Consider the following 27,984-nt stretch of genomic DNA (forward strand, 5'->3'; position numbering starts at 1 on the left):
GGCCACATGGGTAGAAAAACAGCGTCTGCCTTTATTTAAGTCCCGTCCCCAGCCCCAGCTCCCACCCCGCGTCCCGGCGCGGGAGTCCCCGGGGAATGGAAGTAGCTCTCCAGGGCTGGCTGAAGGGCCCGGGACACTTGCTCCGCTCTCTCTTGGAGCCGCCCGGAACGCGGGGCGCGGGGCTGCTGCAGGGCCGCCAGGAAGTCCGGCAGTTGGGAGGGCAGTGTGAAGACGGGCACGGTGCGGAAAAGGGCGGGTACGGCGTCCGGGTGGAGCAGCCTGTCGAAGCAGGCCCCCACGTAGCGGCCGGGCGCCCGGCCCTGCAAGAAGTCGGGCAGCACGCAGCTGAGCGAGGCGCGGAAGGCGTCGTGCGGGCCGTGCGCCCCGGGCTCGGACACCCCGTCCTGTAGCCACTCGCTGCACAGCGCCACCGCACCGGGCGAGAAGAGCAAGACCACCACGCCGCCCTCCTGCAGGGTCTGGCGCCGCTGCGCGTGGAACCAAGCCACGGGCCCCTGCGCACTCAGTTCACGACGGCTCCACAGGTCTACGGCCACGCGCAGCGGCAGCTGGCACAGCGCCGACGCCAGGGCGCCCACCAGGCGCTCGAAGCCCGAGTCATCGGCTGAGTAGAGGAGCAGAGCCGCGCGGCCCCCGGCGGCCGCTGCCGGAGAAAACAGATGGGGAGGGAAGAGGTGAGCTGGCACAGGCCTGCCTCCCCGGGGGCGGCCCTCCGCCCAGCGCTCGCTCCCACTCACCCCCCCTCCCTCCCGAGCGGACATCCTGTTTCAAGAGCCTCAGCCACCCTGTTAGGGGAGAGGGGTGGAGGCAGCCAGTGAGCTCGGCCGCCGCCTTCCTTCGGAGAACTCCCACAGCCACTCTGATCCCAACCCTGGTACATGGGGAGCCGGGAAACGCTCACCTTTCGCGTGATCCTTTTTGAGAAGGAGGATGAGGGAAAGCGCAGCGGCAAAGAGTAGGCAGGCCAGCCACACGAGGGCCCAGCGCTTGTGGATGTCTGGGAGACCCAGAGAAGAAGAGTTAGAAACTTATCCTCCACAGAGGAGAAAAACTGAGACTTAAGAGAAATGAATTGGGCCGGGCGCGGTGGCTCGCGCCTGTAATCCCAGCACTTTGGGAGGCTGAGGCGGGCAGATCACGAGGTCAGGACATCAAGACCATCCTGGCTAACACGGTGAAACCCCGTCTCTACTAAAAATACAAAAAATTAGCCGGGCGCGGTGGCGGGCGCCTGTAGTCCCAGCTACTTGGGAGCCTGAGGCAGGAGAATGGCGTGAACCCGGGAGGCGGAGGTTGCAGTGAGCCAAGATCGCACCACTGCACTCCAGCCTGGGTGACAGGGTGAGACAACGACAAAAAAAAAAAAAAAAAAAGAAATGAATTGACGGCCGGCCGAGGCGGGCGGATCACGAGGTCAGGAGTTCAAGACCAGCCTGGCCAACATGGTGAAATCCCGTCTCTACTAAAGACATAAAAAATTAGCCGGGCGTGGTGGCGCATGCCTGTAATCCCAGCTACTCAGGAGGCTGAGGCAAGAGAATCGCTTGCACTTGGGAGGCGGAGGTTGCAGTGAGCCGAGATCCCGCCATTGCAATCCAGCCTGGGCGACAGGGTGAGACTCCTCTCAAAAAAAAATAACAAAACAAAAAACGAAGAAATGATTTGCCCAGAGTCCACAGCACAGTGTCAGAGCCAGTGGATGAATATAGCTCCGTCTGTTTAGGGGTCTTTGAATAAGTAATGTCACTCTCTGCCTCAGTTTTCTCCTCTGTAAAGTTGTACCTACGTCATAGGGTTGGTGTGAGGACTAAATATATTAATACATATAAAGCACTTAACACAATGCCGAGCATCTTAATTGCTAAAATGTCAGCTCATATTTTTCTCCCCTAAGCTAGGGTTGCTCGGCCCTTGATCTTGCTGTCCTGGGTGTCTGCAACTACCTGGTATCCCTGCCCTGTCTTTTTTTGCCTCCAGTCGATTCGCCTTGAATTGATTCATGACAGCCTCAGAAATCTTTTAAAAATATAAATTTGGGCCAGGTGCAGTGGCTCACGACTATAATCCCAGCACTTTGGAAGGCGGAGGTGGGCAGATCACGAGGTCAGGAGTTCAAGACCAGCCTGGCCAAGATGGTGAAACCCCATCTCTACTAAAAATACAAAAATTAGCCTGGCATGGTGGCGGGTGCCTATTAATCCCAGCTACCCGGGAGGCTGAGGTAGAGAATTGCTTGAACCCGGGAGGCGGAAGTTGCAGTTAGCCGAGATTGCGCCATTGCACTCCAGCCTGGGTGACAGAGTGAGACTCCACCTCAAAAATAAATATTATATATATATAAAATATTATATATATTATATATAATATATCATATATATTATATATTATTTTATATATATTATATATAATATATCTGATATATAATATAATATTTTATATATATTATATATAATATATCTGATATATAATATAATATATAATATATCTGATATATAATATATTATATATAATATATCATATATATAATATATAAAATATTGTATATTATATATAATATATCATATATAATATATATAAAATATTATATATTATATATAATATATCACATATAATATATATAAAATATTATATATTATATATAATATATCACATATAATATATATAAAATATATATTATATATAAAATATATATTATATATAAAATATTATATGTGATATATATAAAATATATAATATATAAAATATATATTATATATAATATATTATATATAATATATAATATATATAAAATGTTATATATTATATATAATATATATTATATATAAAATATTATATATAATATATAAAATATATTATATATATTATATATATATAAATTTGATTGTAGCTCCTGCTGCTCTCAACATAAGATCCAAATCCCCTACATGGCTCCTGAATCTTTATTTCATGACAGAAACCTGCCGGTCCAAGACCCTCTATCTCTACCCCCTTCCCCTAGCTCAGTCTTCAGAGTTTCGCTGGAACCTTCCCCCTGAGCGCCTCACCCCACCCAGGTCAGGTCCACATTGTATGCATTTACAGCACTGAACACTTGGTGGTGCTTCAGTAGCTCACACTTTAAATGTAAGTGACTGGCTCATGTCTTGCTAGTCTTCTAGGGGTGGGGGGGCAGGGATTTATCTTTTTGGTGTTCCTGGGATCCCTGCAAGCTCTCATCATTTTTTGAGTGAATGAAGGAATGACCCTCTGTTTATCTGATCTCAGGGAAGGACAAGGCCATTGCATGTGCTGTGCCCAAGAGTGGTCCCTGTCAAGATCCCCACTCCTGGTACAGAAAGGAAAGGCAGTTCTTACAATACTCACATTTGTCCATGGGGCAGGCCCATAGCGCTCCCAAGTCATCATCCCATAGCTGTAAGATACAAACAGAACCAAATCCAGGGCACCAGCCAGGTGTTCCAATATTCACCAAGCTCTGGTGGCCTGATCTCCAAATTCCCAGCATCAACTATGCATATCTCCCGGCTAAGGTTCCTGCAGCTGCTCTGCCTTTGTGCTGTGCCCACTGACTAGGGTATGACTTCTTCCATACCATTTCTTATAGGAAGAAATTCTTCCAGGAAGCTCTCCCTGGAACCCAAAACTTAGCACCTGTAGGTGGGGTTATCTGTTTACGGGTGTCTAGCCAACAGTGTGCTCCTTGGGGATAGGAACTATGCTTCTTCTACTCTTAACTTTCCCAGGGCTGAACATAAGCCTAAATAGACAGTAGGTGAGTGCTAGTTTTAGGCCTGTTGCCCCTAGGCATTGAGGTGGGGCCCTTCTGCCACCAGCTCACCTGCAGACACTGGCCTGACTGCAGGTCTTGTAGTAAGTACTCTCCAAGGCGAGCTGCCCTCTGCCAAGCCAAAGGATGGGGGCACTGTTACCTGCAGGTAGCACCCTTAAGGCAGCACCTACCAGGCTACAGCTGGGTAGAATGGGGTAGAGGGGACTGGGAGACTTTGGTGATGCCACTGAATATGGCCCTGGTCTGAGTCACCCCCATGTTCCCAGAGACCGGCACAGGGCGGATGGAGCGAAAATTTGAGGCCAGGTGTGAGATGCATTTGGAGAGATCTGTGGAGGAGGGTCGCCCAGTCCTAACCGTGGAGGCTTTGCTGGGTAGTGAAGTACAGCCACTGGGTTCCAAGGCACAGAGGGATCTGTTGTCCTGGGGGTCTCGTGTCTCCAACAGTAGCACATCGTCTTTGAGAGGCCCCAGGGAGTCTGGAAGGGGTGAGAGGCCACTCTGACCAAGACCCATCCTTGCTGGGATTGGCCACTTGCCTGCCTCCCATGCCCTGACCTTCACCCCTAGGAAGTGGCCCTGCCCCAGCTGCCCCCAGGCCCAACTCACCAGCCCACAAGCACTCCTGTAGCTGCAGCTTCTTCCAGCTGTTCACCTGCTGGGAAGAGACCATGGTTAGGGCCACTAAGAAAAGCAAAAGCCAAAGGCAGAAATACCAGAACAGGGCAGGCAACAGAAGCCCTGTTGGGTTGGGAATCTGCATTCAATCTGACCTTAGGCAGATGTGGATTCAAGGCTGGGTGATTAGGAATCACTACATCTTTCTCTGCCCCAGCCTTGTGAGGTCATCTGTATAAAGCGTCTTCTGACCCTAAAGCTGTTTTTATGTCTTACGGAGCATGGTTCCCCTCTCATCTAACCTTCTCAAAGAGATTCCCTTCTCACATGACCACCCTGCTAAAAATTGCAACCCCAGTCCCACCTTATCCCTTTCCCATGGTATTTGTATGCAATTTTAAGATATTATGTGATTTATTTACAATGTCTGTTGGCTGCCTTTCTCCATTACAATATAAGTTCTATGAGGGTAGAGATGTTAGGGTCTATCACAAGTGCCTAAAACAGTGACTCGCGCGCTGCTCAAAAAATCTTGAATGAGTATTTTGTTTGTTTGTTTGTTTGTTTGTTTGTTTTTTGAGACGGAGTTTTACTCTGTCGCCCAGGCTGGAGTGCAGTGGCACCATCTCAGCTCACTGCAAGCTCCGCCTCCCAGGTTCACACCATTCTCCTGCCTCAGCCTTCCTAGTAGCTGGGACTACAGGTGCCCGCCACCACGCCCAGCTAATTTTTTGTATTTTTAGTAGAGATGGGGTTTCACCGTGTTAGCCAGGATGATCTTGATGTCCTGACCTCGTGATCTGCCCGCCTCAGCCTCCCAAAGTGCTGGGATTACAGGCGTGAGCCACCGCACCTGGCCGAATGAGTGAATAGTCTTATAATCACCCTTTGAAACTGTAGAGCAACCCATTCTACAGGTATGGAAATAGAATAAGGATAGCAATAATAAAACTGGCTACATTTATTGAGCATTTAGTCTGTACCAATTCCTAAGGGGAAGCACTTCTCTTATTTCATCGTCACAACCACTCCATGACGTAGTTACTGTATTATCATCTGCATTAAACAGATGAGGAAAGTGACATTCAGAGAGGTGAAGTGAGTTGCCCAGGGTCCCACACACTGCTAAAGTAAACAGTGGAACTCCCAAAGAGGAAGCTGGCAACCACTATGCTTTAGCAGCCCAAGAACTAAGACCCCCTTGGCTGGGGGGTCTGCCCAGGTCCAGCCTCCAGCCCAGCACTATGCACCCCTTTCTGACCTGAACACAGAGGTTAGGGTGGCCTTTCAGCAATGGAAACTCGAGAACCTTCTGTGGAAAGAGAGGAATGGGTGGGATCACAAAAGGGGGCCCCCGGTTCCCCACTCTCCCCTCACCATGGGAGGTGCCCTCTGCTTCACTTACGTCCACAGTGACATTCTCCCAGGAAAGCGGTGGGACCAGTGGCTGGCAGGGGTCCCCACCCAGAGCCCGCCAGCACAGTGCCGCTTCTGCGGGCAGCGAGCACGGTGCGTCCAGCAGCCAGCTCTGCAGGGTCAGCAGTCGCAGTCGGGCGGCTCGCCAGAGGTTCCGGTGTGCGCGGGGGTCTGCAAGGAAAGGGCCCAGTCACCGCACGCCAGGCACCCATCGCTCGCAACACCCCAACCCCAGCCCCAGGCCGGTCAGCTCACCCTCCCTGAAGGGGCAGATATTCGTCCTAACAGAGTCAGGTTCCAGAGGCCACACCTGGAAAGGAAATGGGGGTCTGCTCAGGTCCCCTCCATGGGCATATGCCTGGCCCTCTGCTAGACAGTGGGGATGCAATCATTCAGCAGGTATTTCACAACCACTTGCCGGGTCTTCCTGCCTTTTACAAAACCTGGAGGTGCTCACATCTATTCTTCCAGCAAACATAATGCTGGGCACTGGCAACATCTTCATTAACAAACTTTTTTTTTTTTTTTTTTGAGATAGAGTCTCGCTCTGTCGCCCAGGCTGGAGTGCAGTGGTGCAATCTTGGCTCACTACAACCTCCGCCTCCCAGGTTCAAGCGATTCTCCCATCTCAGTCTCCTGAGGAGCTGGGATTACAGGCACATGCCACAACGCCCAGCTAACTGGTTAATTTTTGTATTTTTAGTAGAGATGGGGTTTCACCACATTGATCAGGCTGGTCTCGAACTCCTGACCTCAAGTGATCCACCCGTCTCGGCCTCCCAAAGTGTTGGGATTATAAGCGTGAGCCACCGCACCTGGCCCATTCAACAGACTTTTAATGAGCGTTTACCATTGTGTCTTAGCAGTATGGCAAGCACAAGCGACCTTGGATAATTAAATTTTTATTTTTTTTTTTATTTTTTGAGATGGAGTCTCCCTCTGTTGCCCAGGCTGGAGTGCAGTGGTGTGATCTCAGCTCACCACAGCCTCCGCCTCCTGGGTTCAAGTGATTCTCCTGCCTCAGCTTCCCCAGTAGCAGGGACTACAGGCGCACATCACCATGCCTAGCTAATTTTTGTACTTTTAGTAGAGACCGGGTTTCACCATGTTGGCCAGGCTGGTCTCAAACTCCTGACCTCATGATCCACCCACCTTGGCCTCCCAAAGTGCTGGGATTACAGGTGTGAGCCACCGTGCCTGGTGGATAATTAATTTTAATTCATTCCACAATTACTTTGTGAGCACCTGCTATGTGTTGGGGAATGTGCTAAGTTTTCATTTATTCTTTCAACAGACATTTTAAGAGTGCCTATTATGTGCATAGCTCTGTGCTAAGCACTAGAGATAATATATTAATTTATCCATCAAGCCTTTAGTTAGGAACACCGACTATGTGGCAGGCATTGTGTTTGGCAATGAAGATATTTAAATCACAGCATACATCTCATGAACATCTGCTGTGTCCTATGGTTGTGTTAGGCAGTACGATTTATTTACTCATTCAACAGTGAGGACCCTCATACTGTTACCTTGTTTAAAAACAAAACAAGGCTGGGCGCGGTGGCTCACCCCTGTAATCCCAGCACTTTGGGAGGCCGAGGTGGGCGGATCACGAAGTCAAGAGATCGAGACCATTCTGGCCAACATGCTGAAACCTCGTCTCTACTGAAAATACAAAAATTAGCCAGGCATGGTGGCACACACCTGTAGTCCCAGCTACTTGGGAGGCTGAGGCAGGAGAATTGCTTGAATCCGGGAGGCAGAGATTGCAGTGAGCCAAGATCACGCCACTGCACTCCAGCCTGCCAATAGAGCGAGACTCCGTCTCAAAAAAAACCAAAAAAACCAAAAAACAAAAAAAAGTAGGCACTATATGCCAGGCACTGTGCAAAGCTCTTGCAAAGCTATTACATTTGAATTAGATATGATTTGCTTGCCTTCAAGGAAATCACAAACTCGCACTTGTAGTAAGGATAAAAAATTTATATAAATTAGTAAAGCGCTCACTCATTTCATAATATTTATTAAGCATCTGTTGTGTACAAGAAGAAATTAGATGCCCAAATAAGAAAGGAAGTGATTGAGCTGGATGTGGTGGCCCATCGCCACAAAACGTTAAAAAATGAAAACAGGCTGGGCACAGTGGCTCACGCCTGTAATCCCAGCACTTTGGGAGGCCAAGGTGGGCGGATTACAAGGTCAGGAGATCGAGACCATCCTGGCTAACATGGTGAAACCCCGTCTCTACTAAAAATACAAAAATTAGCCAGGCATGGTGGCGTGTGTCTGTAATCTCAGGTACTTGGGAGGCTGAGGCAGGAGAATGGCTTGAACCTGGGAGGCGGAGGTTGCAGGGAGCCAAGATCACGCCACTGCACTCCATCCTGGGCAAAGAGTGAAACTCTGTATAAAAAAAAAAAAGGAAACAATTAGCCAGGCATGGTGGTGCATGCCTGCAGTCCCGGCTGCTCAGAGGCTGAGGCAGGAGGATCCCTTGATCCCGGGAGGTTGAGGCTGCAATGAGCCGTGTTCATGCCACTGCACTCTACCACGGGTGACAGAGCAAAATGCTATCTCCAAAAAAAAAAAAAAAATTTAACTAAGAAAATAAAAGAAATGAAGTGATAAATGGACAAGGAAAGATAGAAGTGCAAGGGGATTTGGAGCTAGGAGAGGCCGGGTGGTTGGGGAGAAGCTTTGGGAAAGAGGTGAGGGCATTTGAGATCATGGGAACCACCTGAGAAAAGGCAGGGAGCTAGGTGTATCTTGGTAAGTAGCTCCACTGGATGTAACAATGTTCTCATGAAGGGGAATCATGGCGAAAATATAGTGAAAAGGCACCGTTGGGGGCAGAATATGGGCCCAGAATGCCAGGAAAGTGATGGGAAGGGAGGGGAGCTTGGAGGTATTGAAACAGTCTAGAAAAGAGATGATAGAGCCCCAAGCTGGACTGAGATGGAGAGGAGGGGGAAAGAGAATGAGAGACATTAATGTCAGAGGTAAGATGGATGAGACCTGATGACCAATTAAATGTGCAATCAGCATCCGGGCACAGTGGCTCATGCCTGTAATCCCAGCACTTTGGGAGGCCGAGGCGGGTGGATCATGAGGTCAGGAGATCGAGACCATCGTGGCTAACACGGTGAAACCCTGTCTCTACTGAAAATACAAAAAATTAGCCGGGCGTGGTCGCAGGCACCTGTAGTTCCAGCTACTCAGGAGGCTGAGGCAAGAATGGCGTGAACCCGGGAGAAGCAGCTTGCAGTGAGCCAAGATCATGCCACGGTGCTCCAGCCTGGGCGACAGAGAAAGACTCTGTCTCAAAAATAAATAAATAAATAAAAAGTTCAATCAGGGCCAGCCACAGCGGCTCATGCTTATAATCCCAGCACTTGGTAGGAGGCTGAGGTGGGAGGATAGCATAAGCCCAGGAATTCAGAACAGCCTGGGTAACATAGCAAGACCCCATCTCTACACAAAACAAAAAAAACTAGCTGAGTATGGTAGTGCTCACCAGTAGTTCCAGCTACTTGGGAGGCTGAGGCAGGAGGATCACTTGAGCCCAGGGGGCTGAGGCTGCAGTGTGCCATGATTGTACCACTGCACTCCAGCCTGTACCACTGCACTTTTTAGACAAGAGTGAGACTTTGTCTAAAAAAGTAAATAAATGTACGGAGGAAGAGGAAAGAGCCAGCATATTTAAGCCTGGATGTGGCACACATTCTTATAACAGCCCCATGAGGCTGTTACTATTATTATTCCCATTTTACAGATGAGAAACAGGCTCACAGAGGTGAAGTGACTTGCCTAAGGTTACACAGCTAGCAAATGGCAAGAGCCAAGATTCAAACCAGTCCAAGTTCGTAGCACATGCTCTGCCCGCCAGGGGAACACAGACAGAACTAGAGGAGTAGGGAAAGGCTTTAAGGAGAAGGTGACATTTGCATGGGGCCATGAAGTGTAAGCAGGAGTTCTGTGGAGGATCAGGGAGAGCATTCAGGGAATGTAATAGACAGAAGGCATAGGACAGCAAGGGTCAAGGGAGGGCCAGCCACCCCAGGGAGCCACAGTCTCCACCTCAGTGAAGGGTTTGAAGAATGGTGAGACCAGGAAGGCAGGGATCACCCCCATCATCATCTTCCCACTCGTCTTCTGGCACCCAGCTGGACTCTGCTCCTACCTGAATACAGAGGCAGGGAACCAGGTCTGTGTGGTTCAAGGTAATGATCTGCGGTCCAGTCTGCGGAACAAATAAAGGAAGGAGGTTGGAGAAGATAAGGAGGAAGAGGAGGAGGCCAAAGTCAAGGAAACCAGGAAGGCAGAAGTTCCCCCACCAGTGTTCCCTTGCTTGGGGTGAATCCTCTTCAAGGATCCTCTTTGATAAGGCACTGTGTCCTTTGCACAGGCATCGGCCTACAGTGGGAATGGACTTGGGAAGGGGGAGGCCTCACCAGGTTTTTGTGCCACCGGGGTTTTGGGGGGCCCTGGACCTGATTCCAGTACAGGGAGAGGCCGAAGTGCTGCTCTTCAGAGACATTCAGAACCAGATGCACGTTGTCACCATCTGCTGACACATTGAGCCAGGGCAGGGCTGGTGGGAGAGGCAAAGAGAGCGCAGCTTAGACTTCCTCACCTCTTCTGCATCCCCGACTGACCCTTTGGAGTTTCCTTCAAACCCCCTAGACTGGGAGGCTCTTGGAGGGCAGAGGGTGTGTCCTCATTTCAGACCAGACTTTGCTCCTAGCAGCTGCCCAGAGCCAAGCCCATGGAGGCCCTAGTGTGTGGTCTGAGGACAGCTATTCTCCCTGCTTCTCCCTCTGCAGCCAGAAAGATCTTGTAACCTCTTTAAAACAAGTCATTTTCCTCTGCTCAGAACTGTGACCTTTCTGACCTTACCTCTTGACACTTGTGTCCTTTTTTTTTTTTTTTTTTTTGTGAGGGAGTCTCACTCTGTTGCCCAGGCTGGAGTGCATTGGCACGATAGCTCACTGCAAACTCCACCTCCTGGGTTCAAGCGATTCTCTTGCCTTAGTCACCCGAGTAGCTGGGATTACAGGCTGCGTCACCACGCCCGGCTAATTTTTGTATTTTTAGTAGAGATGGGGTTTTGCTCATGTTGGCCAGGCTGGTCTTGAACTCCTAACCTCAAGCAATCCTCCTTCCTCAGTTTCCCAAAGTGCTGAGATTGCAGACATGAGTCACCGCGCACAGCCTATGGCACTTGTGTCCTTAATAACTCTGCTGCAGAGTTGTTAAGGACCTCCTTACTATTTCTCTCTTTTTTTCTTTTTTTTTTTTTTGAGTTGGAGTCTGGCTCTGATGCCCAGGCTGGAGTGCAGTGGTGTGATCTCGGCTCACTGCAAGCTCTGCCTCCTGGGGTTCACGCCATTCTCCTGCCTCAGGCTCCCGAGTAGCTGGGACTACAGGCGCCCGCCACCATGCCAAGCTAATTTTTTTGTATTTTTATTTTATTTTTAACACGGTTTCACCGTGTTAGCCAGGATGGTCTCGATCTCCTGACCTCGTGATCCGCCGGCCTCGGCCTCCCAAAGGGTTGGGATTACAGGCGTGAGCCACCGCGCCTGGCCCCCTCCTTACTATTTCTAAAACACCCCTGACATACTCCCACCCCAGGCCCTTTTTGCTGGCTATTCTCTTTTCCCTCAGATATATGGCTCCTCCCTCACCTCTTTCAGGTCTCTGTTCACCAGAATGAGACCATCCCTGACCTCTGCAACTCCCAACCTTCCCCAGCCCTTCCACAAATGTTCTCCTTAGTGCTAATCACTGTCTAACTTACTGCATTCTTCACATCTCCATGTGTTTATTGTGTCCTTCCTCACCCCCACCCTGACCCTGACACCAGCTCCATGGGGTCAGGGTTTTTTGTCATCTTGATTTATTGATTTATTAATATTTCCAGTGTCCAGGGATTTGCCTGGTACACAGAAATTAATAAATATCTGTTGAATAAATGAATCAATGTCTACTTAATGAAGGAAGAAATGAAATCCATGATATATACATCTGTGTTTTCAAAACTCTGGTGTTGAATAGTCTTTAATGAGTTGCCAAAGAGGCAAGCCAACTTTAATTTTAGGAAGCCAAAAAGAAAATGAAGTTGAAAAAATTTAGTAGTTCAGAAAACATCACAGTATGTGATGTATTCACAGTATTTATGTATTGATCTGGGTGCTAGTTATGCAAGTGTATACATACATAAAAACGAATTGGCTGGACGCGGCAGCTCATGCCTGTAATCCCAGCACTTTGGGAGGCCGAGGTGGGAGGATCACGAGGTCAGGAGTTCAAGACCAGCCTGGCCAACATGGTGAAACCCCATCTCTACTAAAAATACAAAGATTAGCTGTGCGCAGTGGTGCATGTCTGTAATCCCAGCTACTTGGGAGGTTGAGGCAGGAGAATCGCTTGAACCCAGAAGGCAGAAGTTGCAGTGAGCTGAGATCGCACCACTGCACTCCAGCCTGGGCGACAAGCAAGACTCCGCCAAAAAAATAAAAAATAAAAAAGAACTGGACATGAAAATCAGTACCCTTTACATACTTTTATGTATGTTATACACAATAAAAAGAAAATACAAAACCAAAACAAAATCCAAATAGTATGTGGGAAAAAAGTCAGACCCTTGACTTTCTTAGCTTTTATTTCAAGTTTTTGTTTTGTTTTGTTTTGTTTTGTTTTGTTTTGTTTTGTTTTTTGAGACGGAGTCTTGCTCTGTCACCCAGGCTAGTGTGCAATGGTGCAGTCTCAGCTTACTGCAGCCTCTGCCTCCCAGGCTCAAGCGATTCTCCTGCCTCAGCCTCCTGAGTAGCTGGGACCACAAATGCACACCACCATGCCCTGTTAATTTTTGTATTTTTGGTAGAGATGGGGTTTTGCCAGGTTGCCCAGGCTCGTCTCGAACTTTTGAGCTCAAGCGATCCTTCCACCTCGGCCTCCCAAAGTGCTGGGATTACAGGCATGAGCCACTGAGCCTGACCCAAGATTCGTCTTTCTATTTCCAGTGCTTAGCACAGAGTAGCAGATACTGCAATTAATGTGTTATGAACAAACGAATGAATGAATGTGTTCTGTGAGCTTCTGAGATGTGGCAGCCCATATCTGAAGTGGACTCCAAGGGTCTCTTATACTCCAGACCCTGCCCCTCCCTACCCCCGGCCCACTGGCCCTAGCCCCTACCCCAGCAGCTCGGGATGCTGTTCCGGACTTCGAGCCCCCTGCAGTCTGGGGAGAGATCACAGAAGAGCCTCCAGTGGGGCTGGGGGCCAAGGAAAGAAGTGGGGGCAATTTGGCTCCCAGGGGGCATTAGGAATGGCTCCCCATCCCCTACATACCACCCACATCTATCCAATGCTCAAAGCACCTTCCCCAGGGGCTGGAAAGCCATGTCACCCAGGGAGAGAAGGTCCGAGGGACTGACTCTGGGAAGGATAGGAGCTCAGACACCTGCCACAGAGTGGATGGAGCTAGAAGAGGGTGAAAGCAGGAGGGGGAATGGCCAGAGGGGACAGAGGCTAGGGGGCCAGGACTTGGGGGTCCACTTACCAGGCAGCTGCTGTGTGAGGTTGAGTTCCTTCTCGTACCTGGGCTGAGTATAGGACCAGATTCGTACCTCACTCCCTAGGGCAGCCTCGAAGCAGTCATATACCACAGAGCCCTGTGAGGAGAGGGGTGGGGAAGGCTGGCGGTGCAGGGCTCAGAATCCAGGCCAAGAGCTGTGGGATCATCTGCAGGGACCACTCTGCTCACTGCCCTCCTCCCCCAACCAATGACTGTACTTATACTGTATAGCCTGAAATCTACTATTCACCTTTCTTTCAAGGGGCCTCAATTCTAAAGCAAATGTCCTCAGTAAGAGTGTCACCAGGGTGGGAAAAGGCCCTAGACATTTAAATCCCTGCCCCACCCAGCTGTGCTAGATCACCTGGCCAAAGCTAAGGAGATGAGACCCCAACACAATATGGCACACCCCTCCCCACAGAAGTGGTTCTCACACTCAACCCAGTGTCTCAGTGTTCCTCACAACTGCTTGTGACATGGACCAAGCAGATGTTCTCCCAGTCTACAATTCTCCAGATAAAAGGATATTGGCTGGGGGCTGGAGGTTGGAGGGAAAGTCAAAGGGTTTGAGTGATTTGACCCCAGTGGAAATAGATCTTCCAGGCACATGTGGCCTCCTTAGGCAGGGAGAAGCCCTGACACCCTGCACCATGGTACTTACACCTTGGTAAGTATACCATGGTATGTATGGTAGGACTCTTCCTTTGGTCCAAGAGTACAGAGAAGTGCATCCAGCCCACAGACCTCCCCTCTCCAAGCCTCACTTTATCTATCTGGAAAATGAGGATAAAAATAATGCCTAGTTCATCAGGTAATTTTGAGGATTACAAAAGAATTAAATTAATTGAAATTCTTCAGCGCCAGGCATTACATCCAGTGTTTTACAGGTATCGACTTAATTTAATTCTCACAACAGTCATGTGAGGTGGGACTATTCCTTTTTTTTTTTGAGACAGAGTCTGTTGCCCAGGCTGGAGTTCAGTGGCACGATCTCGGCTCACTGCAAGCTCCGCCTCCCGGGTTCACGCCATTCTCCTGCCTCAGCCTCCCGAGGAGCTGGGACTACAGGCACCCACCACCACGCCCTGCTAATTTTTTGTATTTTTTTAGTGGAGGCGGGGTTTCACAGTGTTAGCCAGGATGATCTCGATCTCCTGACCTCGTGATCTGCCCGCCTCGGCCTCCCAAAGTGCTGGGGTTACAGGTGTGAGCCACTGCGCCCGGCCGGAACTATTCTTTTTTTATGTGGCAAAAAAAAAAAAAAAACTTTAAGAGATATTTCACAAGGAAGTTACACAAATAGCCAATAAGCATGTGAAAAAAGTGCTCAACTTCATCAGTCATTGGAAGATACAAATTAAAACCGCAATGATAAACCACTACATATGCAGTAAAATTATTACAATGACAACACTTATGCTTGTTTTGGCACCACATATACTATAACTGGAACAATATAGAAAAGATTAGCACGGCCCGTGCCTGAGGATGACATGCAAATTCATGGAGGGTCCCACATATTTAAAATTCAAATATATTTAATTTAAAAATAAAATAAAATTACACCATCAAGTGTTGGCAAAGATGGGAAGCAACTAGAACTCCCATACACTGCTGGTAGGAGGGTAAAATAGTAGAAGCACCCTGGAAAACTGCTTGGTGATTTCTCACAGTCAAGCATATGAAGTAGAACTATTCTCATCCCCATTTTACAGACATAAAAACTGAGGCATAACAGGCTGAAGGGACTTGCCCACAGCGCTGATCAGAATCAAAAGAATAGTCCCACCTCACATGGCTGTTGTGAGAATTAAATAGGTTGATACCTGTAAAACACTGGCTGTAATGCCTGGTACTGAAGGGTTTCAATAAATTTAATTCTTTTGTAATCCTCAAAGAGATAATGCATGTGAAAATGTTTTATAGATTTTAGGTTTAGAAGGTGATTATTATTATTATTATTATTTTGCATACCACAGACTGACCAAACTGCACAAGGGCAGCAGGCACTTGCACCTCCAGCAGGACGCAGCGGGCAGTAGGGTAGGCCTGGAAGGAGAGCACGACTTGGGCCTGGAGAGAGGCTGTGGGCAACAGGGCAGGGGTTGGTCAGGCCCAGGAGTGGCAGGCCAGGCCTTAGCACGGGGCAGTTGGGCTAGCCAGGTTCTCCTCACCATTCCTAGGCTCCTCCTCCCCTGGGTCAGCTGCTCCTCCAAACTTTTCCTCATCTTCAGGCTCTTCCCAGTGCCCTAGAAGGACCCAAGAGGAAGGACCTGGGTGAAGCCCCCTGCTCTGGACTGGCTGGCTTTGGCGTTGGCTTCCTTCTGGAAAGCCCAGTGCTGAGAAGCAGGGGCTGGGAAGACCACATTGGCCTGGGGGTCCTTCTGCCGGTGTCCTCCAGGAGAACACTGAGGATGCCCAGCGCTGCTTGAGAGATCCCCTGGCCCTTATGCCCACCCCAGACACACTCAAGTGTGAACATGCACTGTCACAGGATGACTTGCTCACCATGCACGGCCAAGTGGACAGCCACACGCACACAGAGGTCACAGTCGGTCTCCTTGGGGCACCTCAGCACCAGCTCTGTCTGCAGGTGCGTAGGCGCCAGCACGGGGCCTGGAGCAGGCATGATGTCCCCAGGCAGGCAGAGTATGTCACTGCCTGTGTGTGGAAGGGTGGAGCTGAAGCTGTTCCAAGCCCAGAATTTGGTGGCACCTGACATACCCAGAGAGCCAAAGAACTTGGCTGTCCTGGGCTGAGGTGGGCAGGGAGGGTATGGGCCTGGGACAGCTCTGCTCCCTTCAGCCAACCTGGGAAATTCTTTTTAAAAGTAGGGATACTTACCCCAGAGGTGGCAGGAGAGGCCCTGGGAAGGAAGGAAAGGAGAGTCAGAATTTGTGCCCCCACCATCTAGGCACTGTTCTCTGCCTAAGACCTCCACCTACCTTTTTCTGGGGCTCCGTATTCCCAGACCCTCCCAGAGGAAGACAGACCTAGCTCTTGCCCCTTCCCCATTCTTCTCTTCTGCCATCAGCACCAGACAGACCAGACAGGGCAGTTCTGGCGGTGGCAGCAGTGACAGGAGCCAGGCTAAGGCTTTGCTGAGCCAAAAACTGAACTCTGAGCCTTTCCTCGTCTCCCCAGAGTTCCAGACTCACCGGAGAGCAGTGGGTAGCGTCCTGAGGCCCCACAAGCCTCTCCAGAGAAAGGACCACTGGGCTTCGGCCCAGTGCCAAGGACAGCAAGAACCAGGGCACAGGCATCTTCTAGGTGCCAGGCGGCACCCAGGCCTGAGGCCCTGTGCTGCCCCCCCAAGGGGGGCAGACACCCCAGTCAGCCCGTGTCTGTGGGTGGCAGGGGCTGGAATCCCTCTTCAGCCTCCAGAGGGGGCAGAGGGGGCTGTGCTGGATAGTTTGTGCACTCCCTGTCCTGGGAGTCCCGACTCTCCTCCTACTTCCAGCACGGAGTGCTTTCGTTTTGGCTCCCGGCAGGCAGCCGGCTGTTCCCGCCCCTCTCTGTCCCTCCCACCAACACCAGGCTTGGGAGCCAGCAGCCTTGGACTAGGGTGGTGGCCGCACCTCCTCCTTCTTTGGCTCTCCTCTCCCTCTGCTGACACCTGGCTGGGAGGGGCCCCTGAAGAAGACAGCGAATGCATCATGGCTGAGTAAGGGAGCTCTTACTCACCCCGGGAGTCCTAAGGAGGACACGGCCCTGGAGTCCTGGGCCCACTAGGTCTCCCCTTACTAGGCACACTCGGTCCCCTCACACACTGTTTGGGCCTCGATAACCTTTTGTGGGACAGGAGCTCTAAAAGCACCACCAGGCCGGGCGCGGTGGCTCACGCTTGTAATCCCAGCACTTTGGGAGGCCGAGGCGGGCGGATCACGAGGTCAGGAGATCGAGACCACGGTGAAACCCCGTCTCTACTAACAATACAAAAAACTAGCCGGGCGTGGTGGCGGGCGCCTGTGGTCCCAGCTGCTCGGAGAGGCTGAGGCAGGAGAATGGCGCGAACCCGGGAGGCGGAGCTTGCAGTGAGCCGAGATCGCGCCACTGCACTCCAGCCTGGGCGACAGAGCGAGACTCCGTCTCAAAAAAAAAAAAAAAAAAAAAAAAAAAAGCACCACTAAAGGGCACCAGAAAGTGGGCTTTTCACCACTGCCTGGCTCAAATGCGGTATGGGGAGCAGAAGGAACCCAGGACCCAGAGCCTGGCAGACAGGGGTCCCATCTGTGCTGTTGCTCTGGGCCGGCTGTGTGATGATGGACACACCACCTGGCGAAGCCTCTATTTCCTCTCTCCTCTTGTAAGAATCACTGAGGGGGATCAAGGAGATTGCCCCATCCTCCTTTGCTTTTGGAGGCATTGCTTGTAAGAACGTGACGGATGCCATGCCTTGTGGACACAAAGGATTTGGGCCAGCACACTGACACATACCCCCCAGGCAGGCTCCCCAGCCACACTAGAGAAGCATGCTGTGTTTTCTTAGTTTGTCATGTTTGTCTTTATTCATCTTTCCGGATCTTGGTCCCCACCCCCAGCACCCACCCACCCCACCCCCAACCCCCATTGTCCTGACCACCCAGAGCCAAAAGTCTCATTTCCTAGGTCGAGTCCTCTCTCCCTCTGGGCAGAGCCTCAGTGTGGGAAAGGGAATCCCTGGCCCCCAAGGAGGTTTTCTCTCAGCCGCCCCCCACACCCCCCCACCCCCTCACCCTCCTTTAGAACTGACATGGCTCCTGCCTCCCTACCCCGGCCCCAACCTCTCCAGCCTGGACTGAAGCATAAGCACACTGCTGTTTCTGGAGTTCTGGAGAGGAAGTGGGAAGACCGCCCTCACCCAGCAGAACAGGGGTTAGAGGAGCTCTCAGTCAAGGGAAAGTATGAGGAGGAAGAGGGATGCGCGCGGGGACTGGGTTGGGACTTCCGGCCTGTGAGGCAGGAAATAAGGCTTTTCTTTTTTTTTTTTTTTTTTTTTTTTTTTTTTTTTTTTTTTTCTTGAGACGGAGTCTTGCTCTGTCGCCCAGGCTGGAGTGCAGTGGCGCAATCTCGGCTCACTGCAAGCTCCGCCTCCCGGGTTCACGCCATTCTCCTGCCTCAGCCTCTCCGAGTAGCTGGGACTACAGGCGCCCGCCACCACGCCCGGCTAATTTTTTGTATTTTTAGTAGAGACGGGGTTTCACCGTGGTCTCGATCTCCTGACCTCGTGATCCGCCCGCCTCGGCCTCCCAAAGTGCTGGGATTACAAGCGTGAGCCACCGCGCCCGGCCGGGAATAAGGCTTTTCGGCCAGTCGTCCTCGAGGCACCCCAAGGATTTCAGGGTCGAAGGCTCATTCCGGGGTTCCAGCCAGTGTCCGTTGCGTTGCGGCCGCAGACACCCGGGACTGCAGGGGAGCTCTGCTCAACCTAGGTCTGCAAATCGGGCGGCCTCTCGTTCGAGCCGGCTGCACAGCTCTAGGCGGCTCTGCCTGCGCTGCCGCGCCCCAAGGCAGCCCCAGCTGGTGGCCTCTGCGGAAGGCCGCGCGTCTAGCGCCCTCAGCAGGCGCGGCAGGTCGCGCAGCAGGCGGTAGCGCGGCAGGGCGCGCAGCGGCGGGGGGATGTCGCCCTTGGCGCAGAGGCTACTGAAGTAAGCGAGCAGCAGCAGCGGGCGCGGGGCAGCGTGGAGCAGGGCGAGCAGGGGCGCGGCGCGGGGGTCGGGGCCGCTGGCCGGGCGAAGGTCGGCGCCGCTCCACAGCAGCAGCACTGTGCCCTGCTCCCGCGCTACGCGCGCCCGCGCCGCCCAGAGCCAAGGCAGCGGGCCCACGCGCGCCACGTGCCTCCCCTCCCACAGGTCCACGATCACGTCGCGCCCGCCGCCCAGCGCTGCCCGTAGCAGTTCAGCCAGCGCTCCCACCAGGCGCCGCTGCGCCTCCGAGTCCGCCGCGTGCAGGAGGAGCACTGGCCGCGCTGGGCCCGGGCCTGGTGGTGGGAAGCAACAGATGAAGGCGGGGCGGCTGAGGGACTGCTCAGCCCTCTCCTCCCCAGCCTCTCGGGATACCGTAGGGTGCTCGCTTCTCCGCCCCCGCCCCTTATTTGCTCTGGGGGTTGGTACCAAAAACAGCCCTAGCCTATAGGGTACCTATGGGCTAGATAAAGGCACCCCTTCTGAAGAGAGGGCCAGGGCTCCAGGCTGGGGGAGTACAGCGCAGGCTGGATTTCTGCCCCACTAGCCTTTTGTACAGAGACTCAGTACAGTGACAATCTGCTCAGAAGGCCCTTTGCCTTGCCTTAACCATTCCTGCTCACTTGGGGGCCTGAGGCTCCCTGTCTGAGTAACAGAGATTGGGTGCAGTGCCGAGAGCTCAGACCGGGGAGGGTGAGGGGGCAGCTAGTCTCGGAGCTGGGCAGGTCTGACTTCCCAGGTTACCCCCAGGTGAGCTTACCTGACTGTGGGCGCCGGCAGGTGAGGGCCAGAACAACACCCAGTAGGGTGAGGAGGGCCAGCAGTGCCAGGATCAAGAGCCCCAGGTGTCTGTAAGAGACTGAGTCAAGCAGGATGAGGCCAAGCCCAGTTCCTCAGTGCCCAGCCTCCCTCTTACCTCCCCCTCCCCAAGAACTCACCATCTGGACACAAGAGGTGCTTCCAGGCAAACTGGACATCTGACCGCCACACCTGAGGGCACAGAGCCCCCCACCCCTATGAGCCAGGCATCTTCTCCTCCCGGGGAAGCTGAGTGAAGCATGGAGCTGGGGGAGAGGGGAGTCCCCACTGGCTAGGGAATTCTTCCCAGGTGGGTTTGTGTCTGCTTCAGCTGCTAGCCTGGCACAGAACAGGTCAATGGTGGCAAACTCAAGGGTGACAGGGGCCAAACTCGAAAAGTAAACTCAAAGTTGACCAGGGCTGCCGTGAGGACCTGGAGAGCACAGGCCCTGACTGAAACAATCAGACGGCACTGAGCTCCAGGCCACTGTCACCATGCCAGAATGTGGACACACGGCACTAGGTTTTTCTGATTTTTCAACAGAGGCCAGAAATCCAGCTTTGTTTATATATGTAAATGGTGGTAAGCAATTTCAATTTAAAACACTGTGCTGGCCAAACCAAACATTTTTGCAGAATGGATTTTCCACGGGTGGGTGCCACTAGGGGAGCAGATGCCAAGGCTCTGTATGTAGAGTGAGGGTAGGTTTCCTTACCAGGACACAGCACCCTGGCCTCAGGAAGGGAATGATGAGGTCTAGTGTCACTGGGCTTGAGCCCCGGGCCTGTAGAAACAAAGAGCAGAAAGGCTGTCCCCAGGGAGGTGAATCTGGCCCTGTCTGGCCTTGAGTCTTTGCCCCTGCTGTTCCTCCCCACCACACCCCCAATCCTACGAGGCTTAGGCCAAGTGCCACCTCTGACAAGAAGGCTTCCCCAGCCACTCTGGCTCCCACTGATCGTTCCCAGAGCTCAGCTCCTGCTGCAGTCAGGTATTTGTCAACAGACAGACTCTGAGTGTGTCCTCTGTGCCAAGCCCTGAGGAAAGAAGGCAGGTGCGGACATTGTCTCTGTCCTCTAGCAGCTCGCAAACCAGGAAGGCTGTCTCACTTTACTCTCCTGCACAGCTGAAGAGGTATCACAACATATCATTGAAAAGAATGTAAGTTTTAGGGTCAGCAGACCTGGGTTCAGGCTTAACTGTTGCCTTTGTAGTCCCTAGCTGTGTGGTCCTTGCATGGAGGCAGGTTACCTCTCTTTCCTAAGGCTCACTTTCCTCATTTTTATTTTAAATTTTTTATGTTTATTTATTTTTATTTATTTATTTATTTTTTTGAGACAGAGTCTTGCTCCATCGTGCAGGCTAGAGTGCACTGGTGCAATCTTGGCTCACTGCAAGCTCCACCTCCTGGGTTCAAGCTATTCTCCTGCCTCAGCCTCCCAAGTAGCTGGGATTACAGGTGCAAGCCACCATGCTCAGCTAATTTTTGTATTTTTAATAGAGACGGGTTTTGCCATGTTGGTGAGGCTGGTCTCAAACTCCTGACCTCAGGTGATCTGCCCTCCTCAGCCTCCCAAAATGCTGGAATTACAGGCGTGAGCCACTGCGCCTGGCCTACTTTCTTCGTTTTTATATGGGGGATAATAATCTTTATTTTACTGGGTTATCGAGAGCATCAAATGGGTATATGCACATGAATGTCTTTTTAAATAAACTGCAATGTATATTCATTTATTGGTAACAGCTATTATTAGTCTATGAAATCCTTAACTGTGTTATATACTTTTCTTGTATCTCCCAGAGCCTGCTACAGGGTAGGCACAATACATACTAAATTGGACAGAATTTTAATAAAAAACATTTTTTTTTTAGAGTCAGAGTCTTATGCTGTCACCCAGGCTGGAGTGCAGTGGCATGATCATAGCTCATTGCAGCCTTGGACTCCTGAGCTCACACAGTTCTCCCGCCTCAGCTGGGACTACAAGTGTGAGACACTGCACGTGGCCATCTTAAGCGTGACTTGGTCTTTCATACTGTGTTGCTATCACCTGTCTGCTTGAGAGCCCTCATACAATGCAAAACAAACATATAAGCTGCAAGTGAGCGTTTAAGAAATAACTGTTTGAAAGAGCTAGTCATGCTTAGTCAGCATGGTGCTGTGGTATTGAGGGTGTATTTGACTGTGGTTTTTATATCAGATACATGGAAGATAGTCTGATAAAGTGCTCCTAGTCACGTAACAGGTGAAATTTGTCAATAGTTTACAGCATTGTGCAGAGCCTGTCAGCTTCATGGGCTCTGCCTCCTAGGATAGATAACTTCCGCACAGGTGCCTCGTGGAGGCAGGAGAGTAGTGGTAGTGGACAGCTGGGTTCAAGGGAAGGCATCAATATAAATTGTTGTTCTGTTAGGCTAGAGCAGTGGTCCCCAACCTTTTTGGCACCAGGGACTGGTTTCATGGAAGAAAACTTTTACACAGAGGTTGAAGGGATTGGGGTTGGGGGGAATGGTTTCAGGATGAAACCACCTCAGATCATCAGGCATTAGATTCTCATAAGTAGCTCACAACCTAGATCCCTCGCATGCACAGTTCACAATAGGGTTTGCGCTCCTACAAGAATCTAATGCAGCCACTGGTCTGACAGGAGGCAGAGCTCAGGCAGTAATGCTTGCTCACCCTCCACTTACCTCCTACTGTATGGCCTCGTTTCTCACAAGCCACAGACAATTACTGGTCTGCAGCTCACGGATTGGGACCCCTGGGCTAGAGAACACCTGAATGTGGGAGGGCCAGTCCCTTGCCTCTGTTATTCCTGTAAATTCAGAAACTGAAAGGATTAGAAAATACTCCCTTAGCTTGCAGTGAGCTGAGATCGTGCCACTGCACTCCAGCCTGGGTGACAGAGCGAGACTGTGTCTCAAAAAAAAAGAAAAAAAAAGAAAATGCTCCCTTGAGGAACTTACTGTCAGCAAGTTAGCTGAACAGAGGCTGATCACGTAAATAAAGTAAACCAGATGGTAAAAGTCAGGGATTTGTTTGTTTCTACCTTCCCAGGGTCTATCTCAATGAGGTCACAAGGAAATTGAGGGCTGTGCTCTGAGCAATAGGACCTAGTGGGGGCGAGGCCATACCTGGCTGACAGTGTACACGGGGGGCACCAAAGTGTCCTGCCCCAAGCCTGGGCGGCTCCAGGCAGCACTGAAGGTGGCATGCATTCTTGAGGAGAAGTGAAGAATCAGCTGTTGGGCTTGGGTATCCATGCTCACATTCCAGGATGTGAGAGACCCTGTTTGGAGCGGGATGGGGGTGTTGATAGGAGTTGGGCTTCAGGTGATGCATTCAGGGCTGGGCTGGGGTTTAGCTTGGTCACAGTTGGGTGAAGATGAAATGGGGCAGGGGGTCCCAGCAGAGGTCACTTATTGGCTCACCAGTCTGGTGGGGGCATTCAACGTGGCTGCTGTTTCCAAAAGAGAACTGAGAAATACAGGAATGGCAGGTTAGCAAGCTCCAGGCAATACCCACTACGCCACATCTTTTCTTACCCACGGTTGTACCTTGAAGCAGAGCTGGGGGTGCAGGTCCACCTTCTCCAAAACATACCACTGTGGGAGGAGAGGAGAGTTCGTCAGGGAGAAAATTCCTGGGCCCCAGCCCTGCCCACCCTGGTCCTGGGGGAACCTGTCCTCACCCCATCTGACTCTCGAGCCGTGGCATTCGGGAGGTCTTTGCAAACGGTATGCCAGTCATGCCTCTGGCAGAGGGCAGCTTCCAGCTTCAGTGGGCAGCGGAGTGTCAGGGCCATGACCATCTGAGTGTGCTGGCTGTAGTCAGTGAAGTGCACTGACTTCCAGAAGTCCGAGCCATCTGGGCAGGTGGCAGGGTCAGTGGGTGAGGGTCAGCCCTGCTTCAGCCCCACCTTGCCACCCACATCCTGGGGGCAGCAGGAGATAATGTTTGTAAAAGTAACCAGCACTATTCCTGGCCTGAACAGGTACTAAATCAATGAGCATCCCTTTCATTATCTTTCTTTTCCTTTTCTTTTTTGAGACAGAATCTCACTCTGCTGCCCAGGCTGGAGTGCAGTGGTGCAATCTCCGCTCACTGAAACCTCTTCATCCTGGGTTCAAGCGACTCTCACGCCTCAGTAGCTGGGATTACAGATGTGTGCCACCAAGCCCAGCTAATTTTTGTATTTTTAGTAGAGATGGGTTTTCACCATGTTGGCCAGGCTGGTCTCCTGACCTCATGAACTCCTGACCTTGTGACCCACCCACCTCGGCCTCCCAAAGTGCTGGGATTACAAGTGTGAGCCACTACACCCAGCCCCTTTCATTACCTTTCTGTTTTTTGGTTTTTTTGAGACGGAGTTGCACTCTGTCACCCAGGCTGGAGTGCAGTGGTGCGATTTCGGCTCACTGCAACCTCTGCCTCCCGAGCTCAAGTGATTCTCCTGTCTTGATCCCCCGAGCAGCTGTGACTACAGGCGTGCAGCACCATGCCCGGCTAACTTTTTGTATTTTTAGTAGAGACAGGGTTTCACCATGTTGGCCAGGCTGGTCTCAAACTCCTGACCTCAGGTGATCTGCCTACTTTGGCCTCCCAAAGTGCTGGAATTACAGGCGTGAGCCATTGAGCCCAGCCTCATTATCTTTCTATCCAGGGGTCTCTCTCCTCCCCTTCCCAGGCCTCCATTCTGACCAGGTCCTTGCTTCTCCCCAAACTCGAAATCTGCTTAGGGTCCTCTCAGAACCGGAATGTCTTCCCCTCCTATCTCTCCTTTCTAAATCCTGCCCTTTTTCTGGCCCCAGCTCAGGTGCCACTCCCTCTGAGAGGCCTTCTCTGCTTATAATGGCCCTTCTTGGGCTTCTCCCTTTCCCGATTTCTTGCCGTACAGCCTAGTCCTTAACTATAACCCTGCCCTGTAAGTTCTGTAGGCTGCTTTATGCGAGTCACTTTTGTCTGAGTGTCCTGCCTCTCCTTGAGAACAGCAACATGCATACAGCACTTCAGATATCACCAGCCACTTTCATATGTAATATTTAACTCAGGCTTCACAAACGCTTTGAAGGCAGAGCAGGTATTGAGATTTTACAGATGAGGAAAGTGAGGTTCAGAGAAGAATAATTGGCAGAGCTGGGATGGGAACTGGGTCTTCTGGCCCATCCTCTTAGGACACCGTCTCCTAGACCTCATATTTCTAAACTTCTCACAGTGCTGCAGTGCTCAGCGCTCTCTGATCTATTGGCAAGCTGACTGGTAGACTTGGCAGCCCTTTTCCCCCACTGACTCCAGGGAAAGTACCTGCATGCTTTCTGGGGGCTTCCCCCAGCACACTTGTGAAGTGCGGTGTGTGTGTGTGTGTGTACATGTGTATGTAGGAGACAGAAAGAGAAAGGGGATGTGTGTGCACAAGGGTGCATGTCAACAGCACTCACAGGCTTCTGGCCAGCTCTGGAAGGGACATTTTTTGCGCCTCACAGTGTCCTCTTGCAGGTAGGATGCCTAGGGGGACAGAGGAGCAGGTGAGGAGGGTCAGAGGAATGGCTTTTCCAATCTCACCCAGACCTAAAACTCATTCTGGCTTTACCTTACTGTGACACAAGCTGCCTGAGCTGGCCAGGCACCGAGCAGGATGGGGCAATGTGGGGTGGGGGCAAGGGTGGGGAGGAACTCCAGAGCATAGGAGAGGGATAAGCAAGTGAGGGGCTAACTCCTCTTCCTCCTAAAGAGAACTATCCCCAGAAAGAAGGAAATCCTGAGGTCACATTCCTCAGCTTTGGTCTTCTCTGGCCTCCACTCTCAGCCATCCCCAAGGCACACAGTGCTCTGTGTTGGCTCCTGACTCTGGAATGCCCACATGCCCACCTGCTGTCCATGCTGGCAATTGCTCGTGGCTCTAGGTCTCTGCCATTATCCTCCCTTAGGTCTTCCAGGTGACAATTTCCCTTGCCTTTTCTGTCTAGTCCAAAGAAAACTTTCTGCTCTATTCCTTAGACTTGTAAAGAGAGAAGGAGGACTGCCACAGAGGCCTAGAGGGGACAAGACTTCTGGGGGCATATGGAATCCTGCAGTGGCCATGCACACACTCCTTCCTCGACTCCTCAGAACACACAGCGATGACAGCTGCCTATTCTGGCTCTGTGGGCTGAGGCCAGGTCTGGGCCAGGGAAAGCTGGGTTTGGATGGGGCTGAGGTTGGAATCACCCTAAGAAGGTCCAATGTTCAGCAGCACCCTTCCATCTCTGACCCCATGTGTGGCTCACAGCCAAGCTGGCGCCGGTCTTCCTAAGCATGCCAGTAACACTCAGTCCTTTTTAAACCCCATTTACTGGAGATATACTTGACCAACCGTGCTAACTTGGGGGCTTAGGAGCAGAGCCATGGACAGCCCACACCTTTTCCCTTGCTCACCTCTATGCACAGACAGGGCAGAAGGAATTCATAAGGCAGCTCTACAGTGTGGCCCCCAGACACAATTTTCTGTGGATGAAACAGCAAAGGAAGACAAAAGATGCCTGAGAAAGAGCATGGGCACATAGACAAGGGCAGGACAGTGCTGGGATCTTGGCCAACACACCCTGTTTTTCCTCTAATATGAGATACCTCTTCTCCTGATAAGTCTCTCAAAGGTTGTCTGTGTAGTAATCTAATCATTAGCTCTAGGTGCTCTAGGTGGAGTTGGGGGGAAGGAGACAGGGAATACATTCCTTTACTGAGGCCCTACTATATGCTAGGGAGTGTGGTGGGTGCTAGAAGTATTAAATCAATTAACTCCAGCTAGCATCACAGTAATCTTATGAGGTATCCTCACTGTTATAAAAATGATGAGCTGAGGGCCTCAGGGGTTCAGCAGCAGTCCCTGCAAATGCTACCAACTGTATACAATGGCATCCATGACAAAGGGAGGTTGAGGTGGGATGTTGGGGCCCAGGTTGGGAGAATGGGGGACATATCATTCTCTGAGTAGCAGGAACAAAAGGAGGGAGATGGAAGGGTACCAAGAGAGATGTGATCATTTTGTTATGTTCTCAGGCGGTACAACCTCTTAGGGTAGCTGAAAAGGCTTTTTAAATTTTTAATTAACAATTCTTTTTTCTTACTTGTCACTAACTTGAAGCTCAGGAAAAGGCTTCTTAATGCCTCAATCACACTGAGGATCCTCTCACTGGGGGTAAATACCATACTAATTTCTCTGCTCATTCATGGTCATTCATGGCTGCTCCAGGTCTCTGCCTGCCTTTCCTGTTCTTCCAGGTGACAAGGCCCTCTGCCTTTTCTGTCTAGTCCAAAGAAGTCTTTCTATAATTTTTTTTTTTTTTTTTTTTTAGCAGCAGGGTTTCACTATGTTGCCAAGCTGGTTTTATCCTCCTGGCTTCAAGCAATCCTCCTGCTTTGGCCTCTCAAAGTGCTGGGACCACAGGTGTGAGCCACCATGCCACGCCCAAAGAAGTCTTAATGATAGACCCTTCAGCTTGTAAGGAGGTCTTGGACAGTTACCATCCCTCTCTGGGCCTCAGTTTCCTCATTTGTACAATGGGTGGCCTCTTTTGTTAGCACTGTGTGATCGGGCTTTTTAAAGGGGGACGACACGCCCTACCTGGATATCGTAGGGACTGCTCAGCTCTTCACACTCCAGTGCCCACTGGTGACAAAGACGCACACTGACCTCGGGGCCTGAAGGTATGGTCACCCGAATAGCCCGGGCTTCGGGCAGCAAATCAAAAGAGAACTCGGGCCCTGGGGAGAGGAAGGACTCAGTGGCCTTGTCTCTTGGCCTTAGCACCGGTACCACCACTCAGCTGAACCTATCTCCTGTTGTACCCAGTGCCCACCTCTGTGCCTTTGTGAGTCCAATCTGGGAAGACTTTCCCATGCCTCTGGATCCGAAGGTTGGGTCCTTTTAGAGCGAAGTCCCTTGTGGGAGATGTCTGGGGAGGGGATGGAAATGTGATGGCTCTTCTCAGACAAGTGACGACTAGGCAGCAGCTTCCTCTAAGGGCAGAGAACAAGGTGGGCCTCAGACCAGAAATCAGGAAACCTGGCTTCTGTTTCTGCCTCTGGAACCTGAGGTACTGCAGGCAAGTTGCTCAAACTCTTT

At 51.2% G+C, this 27,984-nt stretch overlaps 2 protein-coding genes and 1 non-coding gene across 12 annotated transcripts in view; 1 reads left to right on the forward strand and 2 right to left on the reverse strand.

Moving 5' to 3' along the window:
• Window positions 1-9: 9 nt before the first annotated feature.
• Window positions 10-16,930, reverse strand: IL17RC (interleukin 17 receptor C). Of its 9 annotated transcripts, none has more exons than XM_030802045.1 (18): window positions 16,585-16,930; window positions 16,271-16,292; window positions 15,935-16,087; window positions 15,601-15,675; window positions 15,401-15,510; window positions 13,412-13,523; window positions 13,046-13,090; window positions 10,336-10,436; window positions 10,026-10,085; window positions 6,101-6,155; window positions 5,835-6,016; window positions 5,691-5,741; window positions 4,421-4,466; window positions 4,169-4,290; window positions 3,860-3,919; window positions 3,385-3,433; window positions 923-1,018; window positions 10-664 (listed from the first exon to the last, which is right to left on the reverse strand). In XM_030802045.1, exons 1-18 carry the CDS (start codon window positions 16,687-16,689, stop codon window positions 36-38), a joined length of 2,073 nt encoding a protein of 690 aa, XP_030657905.1. In that variant the 5' UTR covers window positions 16,690-16,930; the 3' UTR covers window positions 10-35. The 9 variants fall into 9 exon arrangements, with proteins under 9 accessions (XP_030657905.1, XP_030657904.1, XP_030657906.1 ...); XM_030802044.1 differs by having other exon boundaries at window positions 10,297-10,436; XM_030802046.1 differs by lacking the exon at window positions 13,046-13,090 and having other exon boundaries at window positions 10,297-10,436.
• Window positions 14,847-14,949, forward strand: LOC115832252. Its single transcript, XR_004027678.1, has one exon. It is a non-coding gene; the product is annotated as a U6 spliceosomal RNA (small nuclear RNA).
• Window positions 16,931-18,706: 1,776 nt separating the features above from the next.
• The window catches only part of IL17RE (interleukin 17 receptor E), a 45,517-nt gene continuing 36,239 nt past the window's right edge, over window positions 18,707-27,984 (reverse strand). For both annotated transcript variants that reach the window (XM_030802048.1, XM_030802049.1), the window contains 12 exons: window positions 27,719-27,878; window positions 27,484-27,623; window positions 26,298-26,366; window positions 25,322-25,388; window positions 23,575-23,750; window positions 23,441-23,488; window positions 23,315-23,360; window positions 23,018-23,172; window positions 20,604-20,672; window positions 20,028-20,079; window positions 19,850-19,948; window positions 18,707-19,385 (listed from right to left, as the gene is read on the reverse strand). In XM_030802048.1, coding sequence (XP_030657908.1) covers window positions 18,829-19,385; window positions 19,850-19,948; window positions 20,028-20,079; window positions 20,604-20,672; window positions 23,018-23,172; window positions 23,315-23,360; window positions 23,441-23,488; window positions 23,575-23,750; window positions 25,322-25,388; window positions 26,298-26,366; window positions 27,484-27,623; window positions 27,719-27,878 — 1,638 coding nt within the window. In that variant the 3' untranslated portion in view covers window positions 18,707-18,828. The remainder of the gene's footprint in view (window positions 19,386-19,849; window positions 19,949-20,027; window positions 20,080-20,603; window positions 20,673-23,017; window positions 23,173-23,314; window positions 23,361-23,440; window positions 23,489-23,574; window positions 23,751-25,321; window positions 25,389-26,297; window positions 26,367-27,483; window positions 27,624-27,718; window positions 27,879-27,984) is intronic.

The sequence above is a fragment of the Nomascus leucogenys genome, chromosome 21 (assembly GCF_006542625.1).
Source record: "Nomascus leucogenys isolate Asia chromosome 21, Asia_NLE_v1, whole genome shotgun sequence".
Lineage (NCBI taxonomy): Eukaryota > Metazoa > Chordata > Mammalia > Primates > Hylobatidae > Nomascus > Nomascus leucogenys.

Coding starts and splice junctions, on each gene's coding strand:
- IL17RC (XM_030802039.1), bottom strand. CDS start 16,689: ATGCCTGTGCCCTGGTTCTTGCTGTCCTTGGCACTGGGCCGAAGCCCA. Junction 10,437..13,045: donor CAGCATCCCGAGCTGCTGGG/GTAGGGGCTAGG, acceptor CTCTCCCACCAG/CCCTGCCCTGGCTCAATGTG. Junction 3,434..3,859: donor AGTCAGGCCAGTGTCTGCAG/GTGAGCTGGTGG, acceptor TGTATCTTACAG/CTATGGGATGATGACTTGGG.